Genomic DNA, 21,756 nt, shown 5'->3' with positions numbered 1-21,756 from the left:
CAGTGACCTTCCGTGGGATTGGAGTTGCCAGGCCAATTGACCAAATCACTGATCTTTAAAAGCAGCTCTGCAGGCAGGAGAGGGGTGGGGGGGTAGCAACCCCTCATCCTCTACTAAATACACACAAATTCATGCACACACATACACACACACACACACACACTCCCTCCATCCACCTCACTCTCTAATCAAGGAGCAGGCAGGCAGGACTCTGGGTCGCCACAGCGACACTAATGAGAGGCGACAGCTCCTCAGCGCTCGGGGCAACGACCAGCTCGGCTGTCGAGACCGCGGAGAGAGTCCGCCAGGCACGCACTGAGGCAAGGTTTGCTGTTTTGGGTGGAGGAGGAGGAGGAGATGGAGGAGGGAAAGGGGGAAGACAGGGAGTGAGCTGGTGGTGTAGATGCGTGGGGAGTTAATGAGGATGCATGGATCTGAGAAATGATACACACTGACTTCCCTCTTTTGATCACTCACTGTCTTAAAGTGCAAATTTAAACTTCAGTTTTGAACAGAAAGACACCCAAGACAACACACAAACGCAAGCAGCAACACATGCAAGCACACAATCTAAACCGATGCGCACCCTTCCCAAGCCATCCAGCCCTGGGGCCTACTTGCAGAGTGCTGTTGCCCCCTCCCCACCTCCCATCTCCTCTGGAACACAGTTTAACTTCTGTCATTTAGATGAAGCAAGTGAGTCAGTCTAGCAGTGGCGAGAGGATGTGACAGGCCGGTAATGGACAGGACAAAGAGGGGATTTATGAAGTATTAGTAAACCTTAATAATTCACTACACGAAAGACCTCGGGAGTCCCCCAACCAACCCCCTGTCTCTGGCTCTCATCCCAGCCCTGATGTCCTCTGGATGTCTCTCTCTCTCTATCACAGCACCTGTCAACAGTCAAAGTCAAGGACAAGAAGAATCCAGGATGATTTAAAATGATCACGTAGGATATTTATTCTTTAATCTTTTAACTGAAATTAACTGACTTCAAAATTGTCATCTAAAATTTCATTAATCATGTCTAACTAATACGTATTGAATTATGCCTCCCAATGAGGACTCACGCTGAATGAGTTCTGACAGTGTTCATTACATATGACCACAAAATGGTTTCCATTGATCAAATGTTTGCTCCTAAATATTGTTATGTGCTCAGAAAGCTCAACTTCCCAACCACTAAGCTGATAGGAGCACAGTAATACAATAAAAAGTCTAAAAACCTTCGATCTAGTCCTTGATATGAATACTGAAGAGAGCAGGAAGCCTCATTCATATCTGCAGATTAAAAGGTCTACAGCCATGCTAGCAGCTATATGAGGCTGTACATAAGAACAGCAGTGCTTTGAGCTAAATGCTAAATTCAGCGTTCTAACATGCTCACAATGACAATGCTAACATACTAATGCTTAGCAGGTATAATGCTTCTGATATTCACTGTCTTGTCACGGAGTATAACTGCTTCGTACTCTTTTCTGCTTGCCTGCATAGTGCTTTCCACTCTTTCGTTGATATTGTGGATATGTCCAAATACATGTAGTATTGATATCAACACAAAAACAGTCATCATCACAGATGAGTCGGTAGCCTCGTCCGCAATCTTCGATGTGATGTAAACAAAATACTGCAATTTCTGCATCATACTGTTTACGTCATGTCCTGCCTCCTGCAGGCTCTACCCAGGCACCACCCCCCACCTAAACCAAATAGAGTATATCCAGTAGGTGAGAACGTGTCTGACACAGACAATCTCCTGTTGTGTGCTACATGTGTGACATTGTCCAGAGTGCATATGAGAAAACGGTTTTAGTGTAGTGTGCTAACATTGGCGAATTAGCGCTTAATACAAAGTACAGCTGAGGCTGGTCATAGACTAAAGTTTAAATGTGACAAATAAATGTTTGGCTAATGGTGGTGCTAAATGAAAAGTCAGGGGATCACCGAAGTTATTAAAATTCATCTTGGGGGGAACATGAGTGTCTGTGCCAAATGTCATGGCAATCCATCCAATATTTCAGTCTGGACAAAACACTGCAATCCATAGGGCAACGCCGCTAGCATGGCTAAAAATTCAGGTCATGACTATGCCTTAACTTCAGTGTCCTGTTTTAGACTCCTCCCTCACCTGTCTGGCAAGCACACAAAAGAAGAACAATAGCCACCGTCTCAAATTAAGGGTACCTACTCTGACCACCACCGGCCACCAATTAACCGTTATCAGAGCGTAGCAGGTCACAATCAGTCAGACAGACGGCCTTAAGGGAAACACACACACACACACACAGATAAGCCTGCACACACATCTCCGACCCAGCTGCTCCAGCGAGGGTCCATCACCAAACAAACAGTGTGGAGTTAATTCCCTCTCTCCGCAGCCATCTCCATGATGACTGCAGCTATGGCTGTGAGTGGCAGGTGCAGTCATTAGATCCCAAGATGCCCCCACTGGCTGCTCTTTTTACCCTCTTTTGTGTGTGTGTGTGTGTGTGTGTATACTGAGTGGTGGTGGGGGGGAGTTACAGAGGAGCAGTGACGGGTGTCAGCACTGAGGCCTGGTCCAGTCTGCTGTGGCCTGGTGTGACAGCACTGCTGCCTGACCACCCCACCCCTGACCCCCTCTCTCCTGCCTTCATCGCCCCGAGAGACGTGGAGGGTGATGGGGACTGGCACCGCAGGGGCCTCCCTGGCTGGTGCCTTTGCTGGTGGTCTCTGTGGCCTATTAGTGTCTTGCTATGGGCCTGTCAGACTGACAAAACAGGGGCCTGTCAAATTAAGTAGGGGCTGAATATCGGAGATATGTATTCAAACGCACCAAGGGGAGATGGAGGCGGGGAGGGATGAAGAGAACCAGGATGAGGAAACCACCGGTGCTAATGTCGACGTTAAGTGAGAGTGACAGGTTGAGAGCTGATCGGAGGGAAGGGACGGAGAGAGAGAAAGAGAAAGAGAGAGACACAGTAACAGTAGTTGATAATGGTGTGGTTGTCCTGAGGAGACTTGTTAAGAGCCAGTCCAGACAGAGCCAGACAGCCACCATTCCCAGGGATCTGAATGCAGGTAAACTGCTCCAAGTTTGGCCCAAACAGCTTGGAGTTACAGCACTTCCCATTTAATGAGATCGGACTGATGAGCTATGTGTGCAAGTGTGTGTGTGTCTGTATATGTGCAAATGATGCATCCCAATCCACAAAAGTATTTGCTGGAACAACAACTATTTCCTCTGCCGTTTTGTACCAGTAAGACATGCACACAAGAAAAAAAAACCCAAGCATTTATCTGGGCACTGGAGGCATCTTGCACAATCTTTTTAAATAATTGCATTGTAACTTTTCTTTCTTCACTGTTTGTGTTACTTCACCTCTGGAGACACATCGGCTTCTCGGGCTTCAGGCGAGGCCATTATGAAGCCAAACACAGTATACCTAAAACAAATATCCCTGTGAGAGTGTTAACTTAACAGCTCAGCTTAGCCAGTGAGCATGGAGTTATCCAACTTCACCGAGAGTTGAGATCTAGTCCTCAGCATGTGTTCAGCTCTCAGAAGAAGAAGACACTGAAACACAGGAGCAGGTGAAACATCAGCAGCAGGATCAAGAGCTCTATAGCAGTTGTATGACAAAGCCCTGTGTGAGCATACATGTGTGTGCATTAGGAGGGGAGCTGTGGCAGTGCCTGTGTGTTTTTCGGAGAGGGCTGCGACTCTCCCTCTCATGTCGCTGCGCGTTGCTGAGACTGAGAGGCTGATGCACAGTGGCAGCTCCCCCCTCGCAGCCACAGGCCAGCCCAGAGCCACTGCAGATGATAGTTTTAATTGCTTTCAATCTTTCAGGCTAGTCCCTGCCCAGTGGCGCAGAGTGCTTGTGTGTGTGTGTGTGTGTGTGTGTGTGTATGTGTGTTTGTGCATGTGTGAGATGGTGTTTCGTCGTGTTTCTGTGTGTGTGCATGTGCACATGTTGTGCGTTTATGTTGAACAGTTATTATCTGTGGATGCTGTACACATATGTAGTGTGTGTTTGATGGATGTGTTTGTCCATTATGAGAGGAAAATTAACAGAGAATTAAGGCCTCGCAGTGATACATCTGATGCGCACTTCTGCAGAAGAAGACTGAGAAAAACATATGTTTATCAGACTGCCACCACCACGTTGTCTATGTAAGCGCATGCTCATTAAAGGTGAATGGATAGAGTGGGTGATTAAATAGATCCCCCTTTCCATAAAGGTTACGTGTGTTTATAAATAATAAAGTTCAGGGTTTTCATGCAAAGACCTCAAAACAAGCACTCACATCCTTAAAAGCATTTTAAATGTGGTGAACTACAAAACCAACCGATCAATAATTCAGAACGAATGTTGAGATGGCATAACAGAACACAGAAAACAGCATGCAATTAAAATGACAGTCATTTATTCCATATGTGTGAATTAAATAATTTCCTTATTACGATTAACACCTGCAGTCAAACAGAATGAATTCGTGAGCAATGTTTTGTGGTGGAGGGAGACTGCAGGGCGCACAAAACGAGGCAGCCAGAATAACTCAGAACCGGGAAAAGAGAAATATTAGCTAAAAAAAAATGCATTAATATTCTAGTATATATCAGTCTTGAGTAGCTAAGTTTTTCATGGGACCATCATTCTGAAGACAAAAAGCTTTTTTACACTGCACTGAACCTTATCATCAAGCCAGAGACCAAAATACATCAGCACACAGAACAAAGAAAGAAAAAACATGCAGATGATCCTAGACTAAATCTCAAAATTTGAAACAATGTACTTTTAGGGAGTGTAGATGGAAAAAAGCACACAATTGGGTGTAAAAATTGAATATATTCACAGTTTATTGAATAAATTGAGACATTGAAGAAAACATGATATACAGTATATATGTATATATTGTCTACACATATATAACTTTAACTTGTTTAATGTTTTACATTTTCTTTTTGCTTTACTTCTTATTAAATCTTAATGGTACATACAGTAGTGTATACATTTTATTTATTTATCTGTCTCTCTATTTCTCTACGTATCTATTTTCCTCTCTGCAAATATCCTCATGAACATGTTACTGTCGATCATTCAGATTGTTTATTCTCGTTGTAGCTTTCTACTTTATTCCTGCATTATTTTTTAAATATGTTGAAAACATGTCAATTAAATAAATTAATATCCATTATCCCACCTATCATGTGATGGATTCAAGCCTGCTTGCTAAATGAAAAAGAAGATGATATATTTCCTTCATCCCTGCCACACAGATGTCAGGGATATCAACATTTTATCTGTCATCTCTCTCTGTTTGTTTCAATTTCTGCTATATAATTACATTTTATCTGTGAAAATAACAAGAATTCATAGAGTGGATATTCTGAACTGCTGTTTACAGACGTTGTGAACTGAGCACTGTGTAGCTGAAGTGTAGTTGAGAAAGATTTATTGAGTGCTGTGTAAGGATGATACAGGTTATAAGATCCAGAACTACTGAGCCTTCTGCGAGTGTGGATCAGTGATCAAACGATGTCTGTTATAAGAGGTCTTCTTAAGTCACTGAACCGCTGTGTTCTCCTGTTTATCCTCCATTTATTTTCATCTGGTTCTTTAACATTAAACTATGTTTCTTCTTCAGTTTGATATCCTGGTTTAAGACATTAATCACATCCTGTATTGGAACTTGAATGCCGCTTCACGCATAACTGAAAGAGAATGATCTTGTAATTCTTCCACACAATCGAATTTAAAAGAGCAAAAATGAGGATGAAAATAAAAAGCTTGCAGTTGACATGTAACGAAGGTTTCATTTTATTTAAATTTAATTTGTATGAGTGGACAAGACAGATCCTGTCATCCTGCTGGCACCTCTGAACCATTTCAGAACATTCATTCCATGAAACCGCAGTACATCCTCTCCTGACCTACTCCTGGAAACATGCAATCCATTTACACTGGGGCACATGTACAACAACCCCTACCCTCCCTGCTTTTCCTTTCACATCTACACAGACACACACACTCTCTCACACACTTCTGGCCGGGGGGTAAATTAAGCCCTAACATTCCCACAGAGGCTAATCTCCATCCATTTAGAGGGCTGTAATATTTAATCAGGAGGCCCTGGACCATCTCCCAGCGCCACACGCTGTGGCACGGCTCATATGTTCACAGGAGAGGCCAGCCCAGAGGCGACGGAGGGGAATTCACTGCTAAAAGCCACAACGCATTCAACCACAGAGGCACTTGCTCTCTTTTACTCTCTGATGCCTCGTTCCTTTGGGGTGGAGGAGGCAGGAAAACAGTGAGAGGAGTTGGTACAGGAAGGATGTGATAAAGTTTTATTTATTTTGTATGGTGTATTTGTTAAATATACTTTTTACAGTACATTCTGTAAGGATATATTCTTTGATTTTTCATTACAGCACTTTCTTGTTTTGTCAGACAGTCATCCCTGCACTGTTAGCATGCACGCCAACGTCACTACTGATTGCATTGCCATCCTATGGAAATAATCCTTTTTTTGTGAATTCATCACATCCAACACACGAGGTATCTGCAGGATATGGACAAGAAAGCAGGAACATTTGCCAGTGTAATTATGGCTGCAACTAATTAATTCATTATCATTTTTTTGACTAATCAATTAATTGTTTCATCTATAAAAGGTCAAAACAAGAGGCAAAAGTGGCATCTTGAAATTTAAATTGCAAACATTAGATATAAATCTGAGAAAATCCAGGTTGAGGATTTTTTGTTATCTCTTTATTTTAATTAATGTAATGCATATTGACACTCATATATGTTTTATAGACATATCACAATGTACAGTATTTACTGTATGTATGTGTATATATATTGTATGTATATATTTATAGTTTTTATTCACATCATACTTCACTATATAACATCCATCTATGTATAAATGGTAATCTATAAAACAGATTCTGTTAATGTTCATTCCATTCATATTGTATCTATTACTATCTACTATGCCACTTTGATTTGGATTTAAGATAATTGCACTGTTGGTTTTGCACATATATTTATGCCCACCAGGATTCTTGTGCTGCTGTAATGCATCCAATTTCCCTCCTGAGATCAATAAAGTTAAACTTATCTTTAACAGGCTGGAACCAGCGAATCTTGCTTGAAGAAATGATGCGTAATCAATTCAAATCAATTAAAGGGTTACTCCAGTGATTTAATATTTCTCTTCTATAAAGTTGGGGGACTCACAAAAAACAGATTTTTGAAAGAACAGTCAAAATGAAAGCAGCAGAGGCTGAGATATCTAGACTTGTAGTCTCTAATTGGATCCAAAATCATTGGATCATACACTTCCCATAATGCAACTTGACAGGCTTTCTGTTAAAAATGTGTTGTCTCTGAGCCCCATCAACATTACTCAGATGATGTCATGATGTTGAGTAATTTTCTCAGACTTGATAAAGCTCCTCCCAAGCCACAAATGTTATAAGTGTACAAGCTGCATACTGACTTTGCATGTAAGGTTTAAGTCAAGCAACTAACCAGATAATTATTTCAGCGCTAAATATAAACAAAACTACAAAACATGCCTTCTGACACAGTCTACAATCTCTGAACATTTTATATTTCATAAAGGTAGTAGTGATTGCAGGACAACTGTCTCATCAGGTGTTCCTGTAATTCTATCCGTCCCCTGTTCACCCACAGTGACTCAACGCTAGTCCTCCTGACACTGGACATACAGTACATGCTCAGAGGTAGTTAGCGCGGTTTTAGCCGTCCTGCCTGGAGGTATCGCACCGGACGGAGCCAACTGCTCTCACAGTCAAACACAGTAAAGGTCAGGCCTCGCACCATCAGTGTGAAAAGCTTGCACTGAAAAGGTTATAGTCCATCTGTTTTTAACAGTTCGGGACTGCTGATGGTAGACTGTGTGCATCTGTACGTACAGTATATATAGCCTGGGCTTGACCTGACCTGCAGTGAAAAAATTTGCGACTGCTGTGATTTTGTGTTTCATAAACATAACATTTGCGTTGCAAAGTGTCGAGTGATAAAAGTGTCATGTGTGTGGCCACTGTAACGCCTGTTCCCTGATTCAGACTGACTCTAATGGGAAGGCCTGGTGAATTTTTCATACAGCCCAGAGGGGGAGGACGAGCGACCATACTGGCAGATTACAACCTCCGAGAGAGAAAGAGAGCAGTGTAGAGTAAGGGAGGAAACTCACATTTGGGTCTTATCTTCACACTCCATCAGGCTTCTGGTGAACATTTGCTAAATAACAGATTCATTTAATAGAATTTGAATTCATGTGAAAGTCATAAGATTTTTGATTCCCCTCTGAATGTGTGCATTTTCACTTAAGCTTTTCCTCAAAAAAGCCAACTTATGGCTAGACAAAATTTAAATCAAGACTGTTGTGGACAAGTCAGAAGCCTGTATTCATCTTCTTTTGACTTCTAGTTTCCTACAGCAGGCTAAAGATGACCATGAGCAAGCGCATTCATTTTTAGGGATGAATTTCTGTTGTTTCGCAGTTCAGTGAAGTTTCTATGTTGTTAGTGTTTGGTTTTATGGTTTTATGGCACAATTTTATCAAATTGTGCCATAAAACACAATTGCACAATTGTGCCATAAAACCATAAAACCAAAAATTCACTTCCCTTTGCTGTGTGCTCACATGTCTTGATTTGTTATAATGCACAGATTCCCACAAGTATATATTGAAGAAAGCTTTAAATTATATAGATTTCCTTTAACGCTTTTGATTCATCTCTTGGGAATCATGTGCCAAATCTGATTAACAAGAGCAACTTGATCCTGATGATTCTTTGTCAGCCTCATGAACAAAAGCAGGCTGAATAATGCCCAAGATCTCAATTTAATGGGCTGAAATTTCTGCAAGAAAGCTCTAAAAAAATTATCCATCTGTTCAATGCACACATGCCACAGCTCACTCAGATAGCTCGTAGCACTGTCTTGCGTATGCAAATATGTTTTGCCTGGAAATCTATTTGGAGTTGCTCGAAGGAATCCAGAACGGCCCTCCTTCTGTCTCCCCTCGCCCAGCTCACGCGGGGCTCCCTCTTGCCGTCTATCTCCTCTCGCGTGGAAGACATTTCACCAGCTCCACACGCATGGACATACAGTCAGTGGCACCGCCTTGCCTCAGACAGCTTAAACCACCATGGGCCAATATGCAGATCTCACAGGCCCACACTGGCGGCCCTGTCCGCAAGCAGGACAAGGAGCCCTGCAACTGTTTGCTCAGTTGGATAATACATGCAATACAGGACACAGAAGGAATAATTATCCACTCAGTGGAGAGGACCGGCCACTGATTGTGTCCTGCTGTTAAATACTTGAAATCCCTTTTTTTTTTGGTGCAGAAACAGTGGAGTGTGCGGCCCTATCATTTTAACCTTTCTGCATAAAAAATCTGATGCAATGAAATGAAAAGGTGTCAAGTGTTTATAAAAGAAAAATATAATTTTCTATGAAGAGAAATGTTTAGAAATTAGACTTTTGATGAGTCTTTTTAAATTGAAACACAGTTAAACCTTTATAAGTGGGATTTTTTTCATGTGCATGTATGAAGAAGAATTAGTACCCCTCTTGGGCAGAAATGCAAAAAGAAGGACATAGCAGGCTCTCTCTCTCTCTCTCTCTCTCTCTGTGTGTGTGTGTGTGTGTGTGTGTGTGTGTGTGTGTGTGTGTGTACCAGAGGGCTGATGAGAATCCAGGCTTGGGCAGATGGTCCACAAAGGTGTTACCACACAGTGAGTGGGCACTGCGATTGATGCATTGCAACATCCAAGAAGGTGGAACATTTGGCTGCTGACCCGCAGTCAGAACTCATTGGCCCTGCCTTCTCCTTATTTAGCTGCTGCGAGAGAGCCGACGGGTGATTTGGTCGGAATAAACATACACTCGGAACGCAGCACTTTCCCACCCTCAAGGGAGCCTGGGCTGCGCGCTGGAAACTTCTTCTCCCTCGTCTCTGCAAGGAGGTCACGATGGTGGTGCAGGCAGGGAGAGCGAGTGAGTGCACAGAGCCATGGAGACGTCACACTGGAACTTAGGGTTACTGTGTTACACTTGGATGGAGAGGATATGACCTTGAGCTTATTCTGAGGGGTCTTTGTTAGTGAAGCAACTCCATATGACTTGATTTCTGCAAGTAACATGTAACACATCCATCTTATTATGTCTCTTTGCCATGGTTTACTGAGGAGTGCTGGAGAAATTGGAAATTATGGGGACAGGTTATTTAGGTAGATAAAAAATGGTCTGGAAAATGGTCTTCTGAAATTTGAGATTTCATCAATGGAGCACAAGGAATACAAAATTTATGAAAATGACAATCCATCTAAGAAATGTCATTTCCACTTTCTCCATAAAACATTTTTCTGTCTTTAAGGACTTCTCCAGATGAACAGGTGCAATTCTTTTAAAACATGTATACGATTATTTCCTCAATAAAAAAAACAAGACAAAACAAATATAATTACTCCCCTTTTGGAATTATGTATTCAAGTGATTATATCTTTAGAATACGTCAAAAGACGATGGTTATAGAAAGGAAGCTGCAAGAGTTCAAAGAAGAAATATTCTCTTTAATTACAAACATTATTAGTTATGCACATGGCAAGATTCTATTTCAGACCCAAAAGCGTTCTTACATCAGTTGAAACATGGAAAATTCATGAGTAAGTATGCTAACCAAAGGCAACATTATGGCAATGGATTTTAAACATGATAATTGCTATTTGTCTCTGAGTGCAGTTAAATCATTAAGTCTACTGTAGAAATAATGCATCCCCCCAGTTTGCTGTTTTAATTTTTAATTTAATTAATGTTTTACTGCTAATAATTTTTTTTATCTTAGTTTTATAGGTTACAGCATACGGTATATTATAGATTATATATTTAGCACCTTAAATTAGTTTAGTTTGGACTCTTTTTCTATCTTTAATAGCTGTTTGTTATGTGTGAATGCACCGTTGCGACTCAGTTTTGTTGTCCTTTGTGCAATGACAATAAATGAATTCTATTGTATGAATGTATGTATCTCATTCACATTTTTATAATCGACATCAGTGGACAAACAGCCTGCAAAAACAAATGTGGGAAAATTACAGTACAGTAGATAGAGTTTTCTTTTTTCTTTCTTTTTTTAGTTACAATATGTTATATTTCAACAAAAAAAAGGACACTTTAATTTTACTGAAATCATCCTTTACCTTTAACTGATAGTAGCATTGCAGTTGTCAATTTTAAAATGCATCTTATATAAAGTCTGTTGTGGTTTGCTCTTAAATGCATTATGGTAATGTATGCTGATGTCTTCTTTATTCTCAAAATCTTCATCTACTGCAAACAAAATTGAATAATTCCAAATGAGTCTGGATTGTAGTAATTAAGCACTTTTTCTTAAGCTTTTAATCAGCTATTGTGGCCTCAGTTAATCAACTATCCCAAATCAAATTAGCTTGTATGATCAAGCTCTGTTTGACTGAACTTTCTGTTTGATGTGAATTAGTGCAGAGTGCCACCCTATGGATACATCTGGCACATCAACAATATGTGCTTGATTCTCACCAGTTTTCTCTTGCAGCAAATGATGACAGTTTGAGATATGTATGACTTTTAAAAGATCATAAATTAGGTTAACATTTAGCAAAAGGTTAAAGTGATGCATAGAATAGCTGATGTAAAACAACTGACTACTGATCTTTGTGCACCACCATGCATTTACTTGCATTGCTGCTGAAAATAGTTGTAAGCTACCAAGATACTGATCTCCCCAAACACTTCTGCAGAGGAACAACTGAAGGGCCTTAACATAAAACAATACTGAATCTAAGAAAGACAATCACACATATCAGTATCAGTTGAACACAGATCTCTGAAGCCTCATCCTTCTCTGCATTCGACTCCGCACTGAGTCAGTCATCATCCACCACCATCACGTTCCCGTTCAGCTCAAAATCAATAGTGCCCCAGTCAAAGATGTTGCCTTTAGGGACCCTGTGCCCATAGTGCCAGGCCTGGATCATGCTCCTGGAGAGCACAAAGTCCCACATATTCAGATCGGTCATCTCCCCTACAAAGCTCTGCACGGCCTCTAAGCCCCCCAGGTGTTTGTCTGGGTCCTGCCCCAAAATGATGCTGCCTTTTGGGCGGATGGAGTGTCCAGGTTTGTAGACCTGGTAGGTGCTGCGCTTCCCTTCCACCCAAAAAGCAGCGAGGCCAGTGCGAGACTCCCAGGTCAGGCAGAGGCTGGTACGGAAGGTGGTGAGGGGTGGCAGGTTGAAGAAGACGCCGTCACCACTCATATAAAAGGAGACGCGTCCGTCCTTCTCACGCCACACGTTGAGTTCGTCATAGTCAGCTGTGCGGTAGGCGAACAGGATGATCTGACGTTCTTCTGGCAGCTCAGTGGCCACACGCATGCAGAGGGTGAAGGCCCTCAGCCCCATCTCCTTCTGGGGGATCAGGGCCACGAAGCTGAAGTCCGTCTCATATGGGAAGACCAGGACTTTGTCAGTTAAACCCACTGGAACAAAACAGACAGGAAAGACAGAATTAATAAGACTCTAACTCTATCAGTTTGTGACCAACATAAGTATACTTCTGAAGATGATGATTGTGCACAAATCTAAGTAAAATTATAATTTTTTTTCTAATGAAATTCTGTTCTTAAAACCATACTTTGTGTAGCTGAGGGGAGAGTCAAAGAGAAACCAAAGACACCAAGCAGAACCACAGCAAACATGTCACTGTTGACACTCTGCAAACACACACAGGACATCCATGATCAGCCATCATCTGATAACAAGGCAAAACAAACTCATACTGATTATCGAACACTGAAGTCAGAGACTAAATTATGTGAAAAGTTACAAAGGAAAACAGCTTTTCTTACCATTTTGATGTTTTGTTGTTCTTCTGTGTTGCTAAGTCAGTCCCATAATGCTCCAGTGCTCAGTCCTCTTCCCTCCTAGCACAGGCCATGACGTCAGCTCTTCAGTGGATGCTTTGACAATAGGCCTGGTGTGTGAGGGTTGGATGACACTGTCCTGTCTGTGTGACTGATGCACACACACACACACACACACACACACACACGCACACACTTCACCTATGTGTGTCTGTATCACATGATAGACCAGCCTACAGTGTTTACAGCAGGGCAAATGATTTTTAGCAAGCAGATGTCTCTAGCTTTATATCTATGACACTTTAGAGTTTTAGGCTGTGATGTCACTCTGTGTTTGTTGTCAGTATGTTTATTTGGGAATCTCAAAGGGTCAGTTCACCCAAATTACAAAAAGACATATTTTTTCTCTTGCGGCTAATAGATAATGTTTTGGGATATCAGTAACTGAGAATATTGGAGTATCTTTTATGCAGAGGAGGACAACTGCATTTGTTTAACCAAACCTAAAACCTCAGGACACTAAGTTGATAGTGACACTGATTTGTTGGCAAATCTGACAAAATAATCACCTACAGTGGCTCTGCAGTAGACCACAATTTCAAAGGAAGCTACACAAATCAAATCTATACAGAGCTGACAGTCAAAATGTCTTGGCCTTAACCTGTTTCTGATTCTGATTAGCATTCTCAAAAAAGCATAATCCAATTTACAGAGGTATATAGAGGCCTGACAGTTGCTAACTGTATTGCTAACACAGGAAAATGATGCATATGGCAGGAAGAAAAGTGAACTTTAACCCCAGATGGCCTGAATATAATCCAGGGCTCTTTCTGTTATTTTGCCTTTAGACTCAGGTATTCACTGTTTAATAAGCGGGTTCTCAGTTGATGTCCACAGTCTAAACTATCTTTTTGTAGGGTTTTAAATATAATGCAAGTCCTTCCCATCTTTATATCCTAATCATAGACTGTATGATCCCAATGTAGACACTTTTAGAGATATTGCTAAAATCATTTAAATCCATGGTGTCTATTCACCATTTTAATATGTATCAATATTTGATATGTGAAGAGATGACATGGATTAGCAGGTAGATGGTACTAATATTTTTTTTACTGGGAACTAGTTTCCACAGTCTTGCAATGCAAGATGCTGATTGGTTGATACTGTTTGTAAATAGCTGATTACTTTGCTAAGTGCAATTTCAACTACAACATGCATTTAAAAGGTGCTGGTTGATTAGACTGCTAGCAGCTGCAAGCTGCTGCTCCCACAGCACTTTCTTTTGATGTTGTAGCATCACTTGCAGATGAAGTTGTACAAAATCAACTACTGTGCCAGTGTGAGGCAAGTCAATAACATGCATATCTAATGTCAATCAGAGAGAAAACCATGACTCCTCTGACACACATGTTTAGACAGACAATGGCCTCTATCATGTAAATTATCCAGAAAAAAAGGTTTTCTGGACAATTTTCACACCACTGCAATGCATGCTGGGAAGTATATTCATATAAGTTAACACTGTTTCTAAACAACTTAATTTGAAGAGGAGACAACATGGCAAGGAGGGGTTGTTTGTGTTTGTGCCAGTGCATGGCTGTATGTTATGTTGTTTTTTGTATTTATTGTTTGTTTGTGTTTATGAGATACAGGCAGTTTTGAATTGTTAATAAAGCCTGAAGGTTGGAGTTGAATAACAGATAAAGAGAGAGGGAGAGGGATCTTATCAGAAGGACTGTGTTTTGCTGTCTCAGTCAGCAGATTGCCTTTTATGCGTCTGCGTTTTTCTCACCTTCAACTCTTATGAGTGTTGCCCTTAACAAGAATCAAACTCACAACTTTGGGATCTAAAAGCCTTTTACCACTGGACTATTCAGATATGCTATTATCTGATGAAAAAATCTTTTTTTTTTTTTTTTTTTTTTTAAAGTGCATATCTATCTTCATCATGACTTACATTGTTTTCATGTTGATCATCATCTGACTCCTCTGAGACACGTTGTTCAGACAAAAGGGTTTCTGGACACCCATTGTTCATTTCTTTCACCCCAATGCATGCTGGGAAGTATATTCAAATAAGCTAACACTTTTTCTACACAACTTAATTTGAAGAGAGGAGGAGACGAGGAGGGAGGTTTGTGTGTGTGTTTATGCATGCCAGTACCTTAGTGTGCCTTTGTATCAGTGTGTGTGTGTGTGTGTGTGAGAGAGAGAGAGAGAGAGAGAGAGACTGAAGCAGTTTTGAACTGAATCTAGCAATTTAAAAGAAAAAAAACCCCATATAATTCTTCATGCAAATGAGCCCTGAAGTCAAAAACAGCACATAAAGACAAATAATAGTAAAGCAAAACAAAACTTGATATGTAATTTCATAGTTATATCAAATATCGGACTTACTTATGGCTATTAAATAATATTACAGACTTTTCTTACTCAGTGTAACAGCTTTAAATTGAAATTGTAATTATTATTTGTTTATTAATGAGACATGTAGACATTAATGAATTAAATGTTTATTAAACACTCATGACAACAGTAACAGTCATAATATTAAATAAACACATGGAAGCAATGGTCACACACAACACAAAAAAAACAGAATTTATTTTAGGGCTGTGACTAAACTTTTTTCATTATCAATTAATGTGTTTTATCATTTTCTCAGTCATTGTTTCCCAAAGCCCAAGGTGACTTCCTCAAATGTTGTTTTGTCCTGACCAACAATACCAACAGATATTCAGTTTACTGTCATAGAGGACTAAAGAGACCAGAAAATATTCACATCTGAGAAGCTGAAATCAGAGAATTTGGATTTTTTTTTTTTTTTAAATGACACAATATGATTAATTGATTATCAAAATATGGTTGGCAACTAATCAATTCATCTAGTAATCTTTCTATTAATCTTTGAAGGGCATTTTTGGGTTTGTCAGACCTTCAACACCATAAGTTTTAAAACCTTATTGGAGCAGTATCTTACTAGACCTTGCTGGTAGAAGAAATAGAGAAACCATCATTCTCATCCCTCAACCAGAGGAAAGACAAGTTGAAGAACCACGACTAACTTCAAAGCAGTAGCGTAAACAGAAAAACCTTAGACAGACAGCCAAGACATAATATTACTACCTGCTCGTTCATTGTTTATTTTTTCATTCAACTAAACATAACGTACTGGTTAGCAATGTCCACACAGCGTAGCACTAATTAGTCGATATCAGCAGTCCATCCACAATCCGGACTAGCACTGGAAACCGAAAAAACCGCCGTAAACGCATAAAATGGCTACTAAGCGCATACTATGAAGAAAATTATATAACATCTGTAGAGGTTTAGTAGAACCATAAGGTTGATGCAAGATTGCTGCAGCCGCAGTACGAACGTGAAGGAAGTTGAACTTGGGTCACTGTTTCACGAAGCGTAAATACTGTTCATTTTGTTCACTTTTGTACATTTTAATCAATTAAGTTAGGCTTGCTAACCGGTAATTCTGCATGCTTTAGCTAACAATGTAGCAAGCCTCAGTGTTATCATAACAAGTAACGCCAATACAACTCGTAAAATGCCGTTTTCCACTTATCAAAAAGTGATTCCAGTTCCTAATATGGGGCTGAAAGGTTTTTTTTCTGCCTCAAATTTACTTGAATTCACTCACAGGTGTTATATTTTAAAGACTATAGCTCAACCAGTCCTTTTACCAGTTGAAATATCTTTAAAGGGCCAATGCAACCGATAAAATGCACCTTTCCACTTGCCAAAATGTGATGTGGTGGAAGATTTGTCACATGTCGGTGGGTCAGTTTATCCAAACCAAAGCCGCCACCTGCAGTCATGCCGCCTCTGCCACCGGAGAAAACAACAAAACTACTCTATCAAAACACTGATATTCAGAGCAATAAAGTATGAACACATTAACACAGAGGAAATGACAAAAAAAAAAAAAAAAGCAAAAAGAATGAGGAAACTCAAACTTACACTCTCCAAACGCTCTCAGACACCCACTCACAGAGAGAGAGAGAGAGAGAGAGAGAGAGAGAGAGAGAGAGAGAGAGAGAGAGAGGAGGCAGGACTTGTCTTGCTGCCTAATATGTATCAACATGCCACAGCATGGGACAGTGAATGAGTTATACACACACACACACACAAATATATGCATAGGATATACTGTATGTATGTGTGTGTGTGTGTGTGTGTGTGTGTGTATATATATATATATATATATATATATATATATAGATAGATAGATAGATAGATAGATATAGATATAGATATAGATATATATAGATAGATAGATATAGATATAGATAGATAGATAGATATACTACATATAATTAATATATATCAATCCTAATGTTTTGTTAATGTTATTTTGTTTCATTGACTGTTTATGCTTTGGCAATATTGTTGTTGTGACATTCATTCCAATAAAGCTAATTATTCATATTCAACAGATAATGGCCTCAGTCAACTGATATTAGTTATTGATGTGTTGTTTTTATGTTTCTGATAGTCTGTTGATAGTTTGTAAGTAATCTACAAGGGACCACTCATAGAGGCTAAGCTAACGCTTTAAAGCCCCTGGAAAGGCAAATCCATGATTGGCTATTAATCATGTAATTTGGGATCTAATGTGCATATAGTAAACACCTAAAAAGTTTGAGAACATAGGCTTTGACATAGCCTTTGTAATTCTTTAGAAAGTTTCTCTCCCTTGCCTTGTTACTGGGTTGCAGTTGGGTGGGGCTAAACTAGGGAATTTATTACCTTATAAATACCTACCCAATCATATTTAAGAGAAAGATGATTGATGTGGCTATCTGGCCAAGCTGACTTCACAACACTTACTCTCATCTCATCATCACTGAGGTGCTGCACCATGGATGACCTAACTGATTACTGTGTCTGATGAATAAAAGTGCGATACAGACTTTACAGTTCCAGTTGAAATACAGTAAAAGTTCAAAACAAATGTTAACTAAGTTAGAACAATAAGTTATTTTTTTCTGAGTAAATGGAGTGAAATACCTGCTGACACCAAAAGGAGCAGAGGAATCACACTCCTTAGCGTGGTCGTCATCACACTCTTAAATTGGGATCATCATTATGGTCTTCTCTCCCACACTGCTCCTCAGATGTCACATGATGAGTGATGTTCAATTTTTAAATTTCCTCAGAATCAAATAACATGCATGTAAATGACCCCTTAAAACAAGAGTCAGATCACAATGTTTGCCGTATGTTTCTGTGTCAGCTTGGTAACACTTTAGTTGAAGGCTATGGGCAACATAAGGACTTCATAAGTCATGTGTTATGCACAAGTGTTGCATAACACATTTATAAAGCAGTTCTTGGGCTTTTATTATAACTTATGTCCGTATTCACAATGTGATATTAGATGTTTCATGTAGCAGGTGACAGTGACAGTGTTATACCAAAAATGTAATCATCACACTCAGTCATCCACAAACAAACAGACAGATTGATGCTCTTAGGGAGATCTATGATCTCTTTATTTTCAGACAGTGTTACAGTGTTGACTGAACTTTGGTCAGTTATAGACAGTTTTAGAATTTTGCAGTATCTTTAATCCACTTCCTGTATGCACAGACATCCATGAAGTAAGAAAATCCCGAGGGGACTTTGGTACCAGCGACAGTCACTCCATACAGAATATCACCCTTCACCAGACTGCCACCAGAGTCCCCCTGAGTGGATGAGAGATGGAGGGAGAGAGAGAAAATGAAAAAGAGTTGTGTCAAGACAGAAAGAGAAAGAGTGAGACAAAGAGAGAGGGTGAGACAATGATGGAGGGTGAGACTGTTAGTGGTTAAGACAAGTGTTTGACCAATGGAGGGACATGTTAAGGAATACTTACTTTGCAGGTTTCACAGTGAAGGACGCTTTTGGAGCAGATCATATGTTCTTTTACGTATTCACGGTTGACTGCATGGAGATCTTTGTTACGACCAGTGCAGTCTGAATGCAGTGGAGTATCACCACATTGCAGCTTGTCTGGTGTATCCTTGTCTGTGGATTTAAAGAGTCAAATATAGCTTTTTGTATTACATTACAATATAAAATATTCAAATTTCTTGCAGTCTGGCTTCTACTCACTTTTTTGCCCAGAAGAGTCAGTAGCTGTGTAGGACCATCCTATGATAGTGTAGGGATTGTGTTCAGGTAAAGCATCAGGTGATGTACATCCGATATCAGGGACTTTGATGATGGGAAGCGTCACTGAGGGTTTATTGGGCAGTTTAAGAAGCATGATGTCATGACGGTGTTTGTTATCATCTTCAAAGAAATACTTTCCATCATCTGTGTCGATAAACCGCATCACTATTTCTTCTTCAGATGTATGTCTGCCCAAAACCACACGAAACGCTCTGAGAAGAGAGAGAAAAAATGTTACATGTTAAACCAGACACATATTTTCAAGCAAAATTCAAGTTTGCATATTTTTGGAGGTTTCTCACTGTTCAGTGCCTATTTGATGTTTTTCTCCCTGTTTTTCCACAGGCTTATTATTTCATAATTTAGTATATTGATAAAATGTAGTTGTCTCCAGACCTCTGTATTACCCTTCATGTATATAAACATCTTTCAAAGGTGCAGCACAACTCTTTGGCAAATCCCTAATGCCTTCCTTCAAGCTTAAAGAGATTTTCAAAGTGAGACAACACAACACTGATCCTATCTCTACTTTTCAAAAATGAAATAATATCCTGCTTGTAACAACAATCCTTGGTTCCTCTAAGCTGATAAAGAGATGCTCACACTAGTTAATTATATCCGTGACAAAGTGAGCACAAATAAGAAATAATGATCCTTAACAGTTGCAAGCTAGTCTAAACTCCCTGCTTGTTCATTGTTTATTTTTTCATTCAACTAAACATACACAACGTAGCACTAATTAGTCGATATCAGCAGTCCATCCACAATCCGGACTAGCACTGGAAACCGAAAAAATCGCTGTAAACGCATAAAATGGCTACTAAGCTCATACTATGAACAAAATTATATCACATCTGTAGAGGTTTAGTGGAACCATAAGGTTGATGCAAGATTGCTGCAGCCGCAGTACGAACGTAAAGGAAGTTGAACTTGGGTCACTGTTTCACGAAGTGTAAATACTGTTCATTTTGTTCACTTTTGTGCATTTTAATCAATTAGGTTAGGCTTGCTAACCGGTAATTCTGCATGCTCTAGCTAACAATGTCTAAAAACAGTATTCTTACCCTTTATTACAGTGCTCAGCAGTCAGGACCCATTCTTGATTGATCAGATTCCCTCCACAGAACGCTACATCATGTACAGGTTCCATCAGAACCACGTAATGCTCACCCTTACCAGCAGGGCAAGGACTTGCATTTAATACTCTTTTCTGGATGTCCACAACACCAGCAACTACAGAGAAAACAAACACAGATGAGTGTGTGTGTGTGTGTGTGTGTTTGTGCATGTAGTCTGTCATAGGCTAGTTTTGGGGACAAATTTCAGACTTAGGACCAGTTAATTGGGGATGATTTGTTCCAATGGGGGGCAAAAGCAGTGTTCCCAATTGGGAAAAAGCTGATTTTTGGGTCAGTGGTAAAGGTAATGTAATGTCCCCAAAAGTGACCATAATAATAATAAATACATTATATTGTGGAGAAGTAGTATAGTAGTATATTAGAAGTTGAAATCAGGTGGTGAATGCTTCAGAAGATTTGCCCCGCTTGTCACTTTGGCTCCAACTTCAAGACTCAAATAACTTTTAAATTGTATTGTCTCCCCTGTCAGTTTGTTTTTCATTATTTTAAAATATTTTAAAAAGTACACCTGTTAATGGCATATCTTGAGTACTTAAAGACAAAGGCTAAATGTCTTAAAATGCAACTCTCTCAATGTACATTACAACATACATACGTTTTTTTGATAATTACTTTAAAATCATGTTCTCAACACATTAGTATTGTGTTGATCAGTGCTGAAAGAATTAAGTAGTGCTCTCAGTGGATTAGCAGGTGAAGAATTTGTAACAGGCAGAGTGAATGGTTGACCTTACCTGCTGACGCTAAGAGGAACAGAGGGATCAAACTCTTCATCATGGTCTTCCTTCTCATTCCACTTCTCTGATGCCTGGGTCAAATCATTGCTCATTTTTAAATGTTTTTTTTATCAGCTCTTATCCTGCTTGGACCAATCAGGTTTCATCACGTACTCCAGAGACATTCATACCTACAGAGTGGCAGTTCTGCTGAACATCGCATGACACGATCAAATTGCATGCATGCAAATGAAATTTGCCATATGTCATGTTTCTGTGTCAGTTTGGTAACACTTTATAAGGCTACCTACATATGGACTTCATAAGACATGTGCAAGCATTACATATCATATTTATAAAGCAAAGCGTGGGCATTTATAATAACTTATGTTAGTATTCACAATGTGACGTTAGATGTTTCATGTAGCAAGTGACACTGGCATGATATCGGACATGACTGAAGATAAGAGAGAAAGTGCGCCCCATTCTCATTATGAGAACAGACTGTGTTTGATATTGTAAGAGTTGATGATTGAGACTCATCTAGTTGTTTGATGGCAGCATTTTGTATTTCATTATGAATGATCAGACATTACTACAGTCATCATCACCATCCTCAAACTTACTGAGATCCAATCTGATGCCTGATGTTGAAAAGCGTTAGGCCCATAATAAGTGCAGAAGAGAAATTCTGGAGTACATTATCCCGCTCCGTAATGCCCCAAGTGAATAACAGTTTAACTAGATACTTGTGCAGTTGCAGTGTTACCTTACAAAAATGTAATCATCACACTCAC

General features: G+C 39.8%; 2 protein-coding genes across 2 annotated transcripts; both read right to left on the bottom strand.

Annotated features, from left to right (window-relative positions):
* Positions 1-10,582: 10,582 nt before the first annotated feature.
* On the bottom strand, positions 10,583-16,942 carry crp1 (C-reactive protein 1). Its single transcript, XM_044336768.1, has 4 exons — positions 16,906-16,942; positions 12,916-13,081; positions 12,702-12,780; positions 10,583-12,546 (listed from the first exon to the last, which is right to left on the bottom strand). The coding sequence occupies exons 2-4, from the start codon at positions 12,916-12,918 to the stop codon at positions 11,936-11,938; spliced, it is 693 nt and encodes a 230-aa protein (XP_044192703.1). The 5' UTR covers positions 12,919-13,081; positions 16,906-16,942; the 3' UTR covers positions 10,583-11,935.
* A 1,471-nt stretch (positions 16,943-18,413) lies between these two features.
* On the bottom strand, positions 18,414-21,126 carry LOC122971459 (kallikrein-6-like). The gene is made up of 5 exons (XM_044338107.1): positions 20,978-21,126; positions 20,169-20,337; positions 19,045-19,316; positions 18,806-18,957; positions 18,414-18,635 (listed from the first exon to the last, which is right to left on the bottom strand). The coding sequence occupies exons 1-5, from the start codon at positions 21,033-21,035 to the stop codon at positions 18,495-18,497; spliced, it is 792 nt and encodes a 263-aa protein (XP_044194042.1). The 5' UTR covers positions 21,036-21,126; the 3' UTR covers positions 18,414-18,494.
* Positions 21,127-21,756: the final 630 nt, after the last annotated feature.

This window comes from Thunnus albacares, chromosome 20, assembly GCF_914725855.1.
Source record: "Thunnus albacares chromosome 20, fThuAlb1.1, whole genome shotgun sequence".
NCBI lineage: Eukaryota > Metazoa > Chordata > Actinopteri > Scombriformes > Scombridae > Thunnus > Thunnus albacares.
This window is presented reverse-complemented; position numbering and strand designations above follow the sequence as displayed.

Bases quoted from the DNA above. Each gene is read 5' to 3' on its own strand.
- LOC122971459 (XM_044338107.1), bottom strand. From the start codon at position 21,035: ATGAGAAGGAAGACCATGATGAAGAGTTTGATCCCTCTGTTCCTCTTA. The intron at 19,317-20,168 runs GTAAGAATACTG...CTCTCTTCTCAG, and splicing joins GCTGAGCACTGTAATAAAGG to AGCGTTTCGTGTGGTTTTGG. The intron at 18,958-19,044 runs GTGAGTAGAAGC...TTAAATCCACAG, and splicing joins TGACTCTTCTGGGCAAAAAA to ACAAGGATACACCAGACAAG.
- crp1 (XM_044336768.1), bottom strand. The intron at 12,547-12,701 runs GTATGGTTTTAA...GTTTTGTTCCAG, and splicing joins TCTCCCCTCAGCTACACAAA to TGGGTTTAACTGACAAAGTC.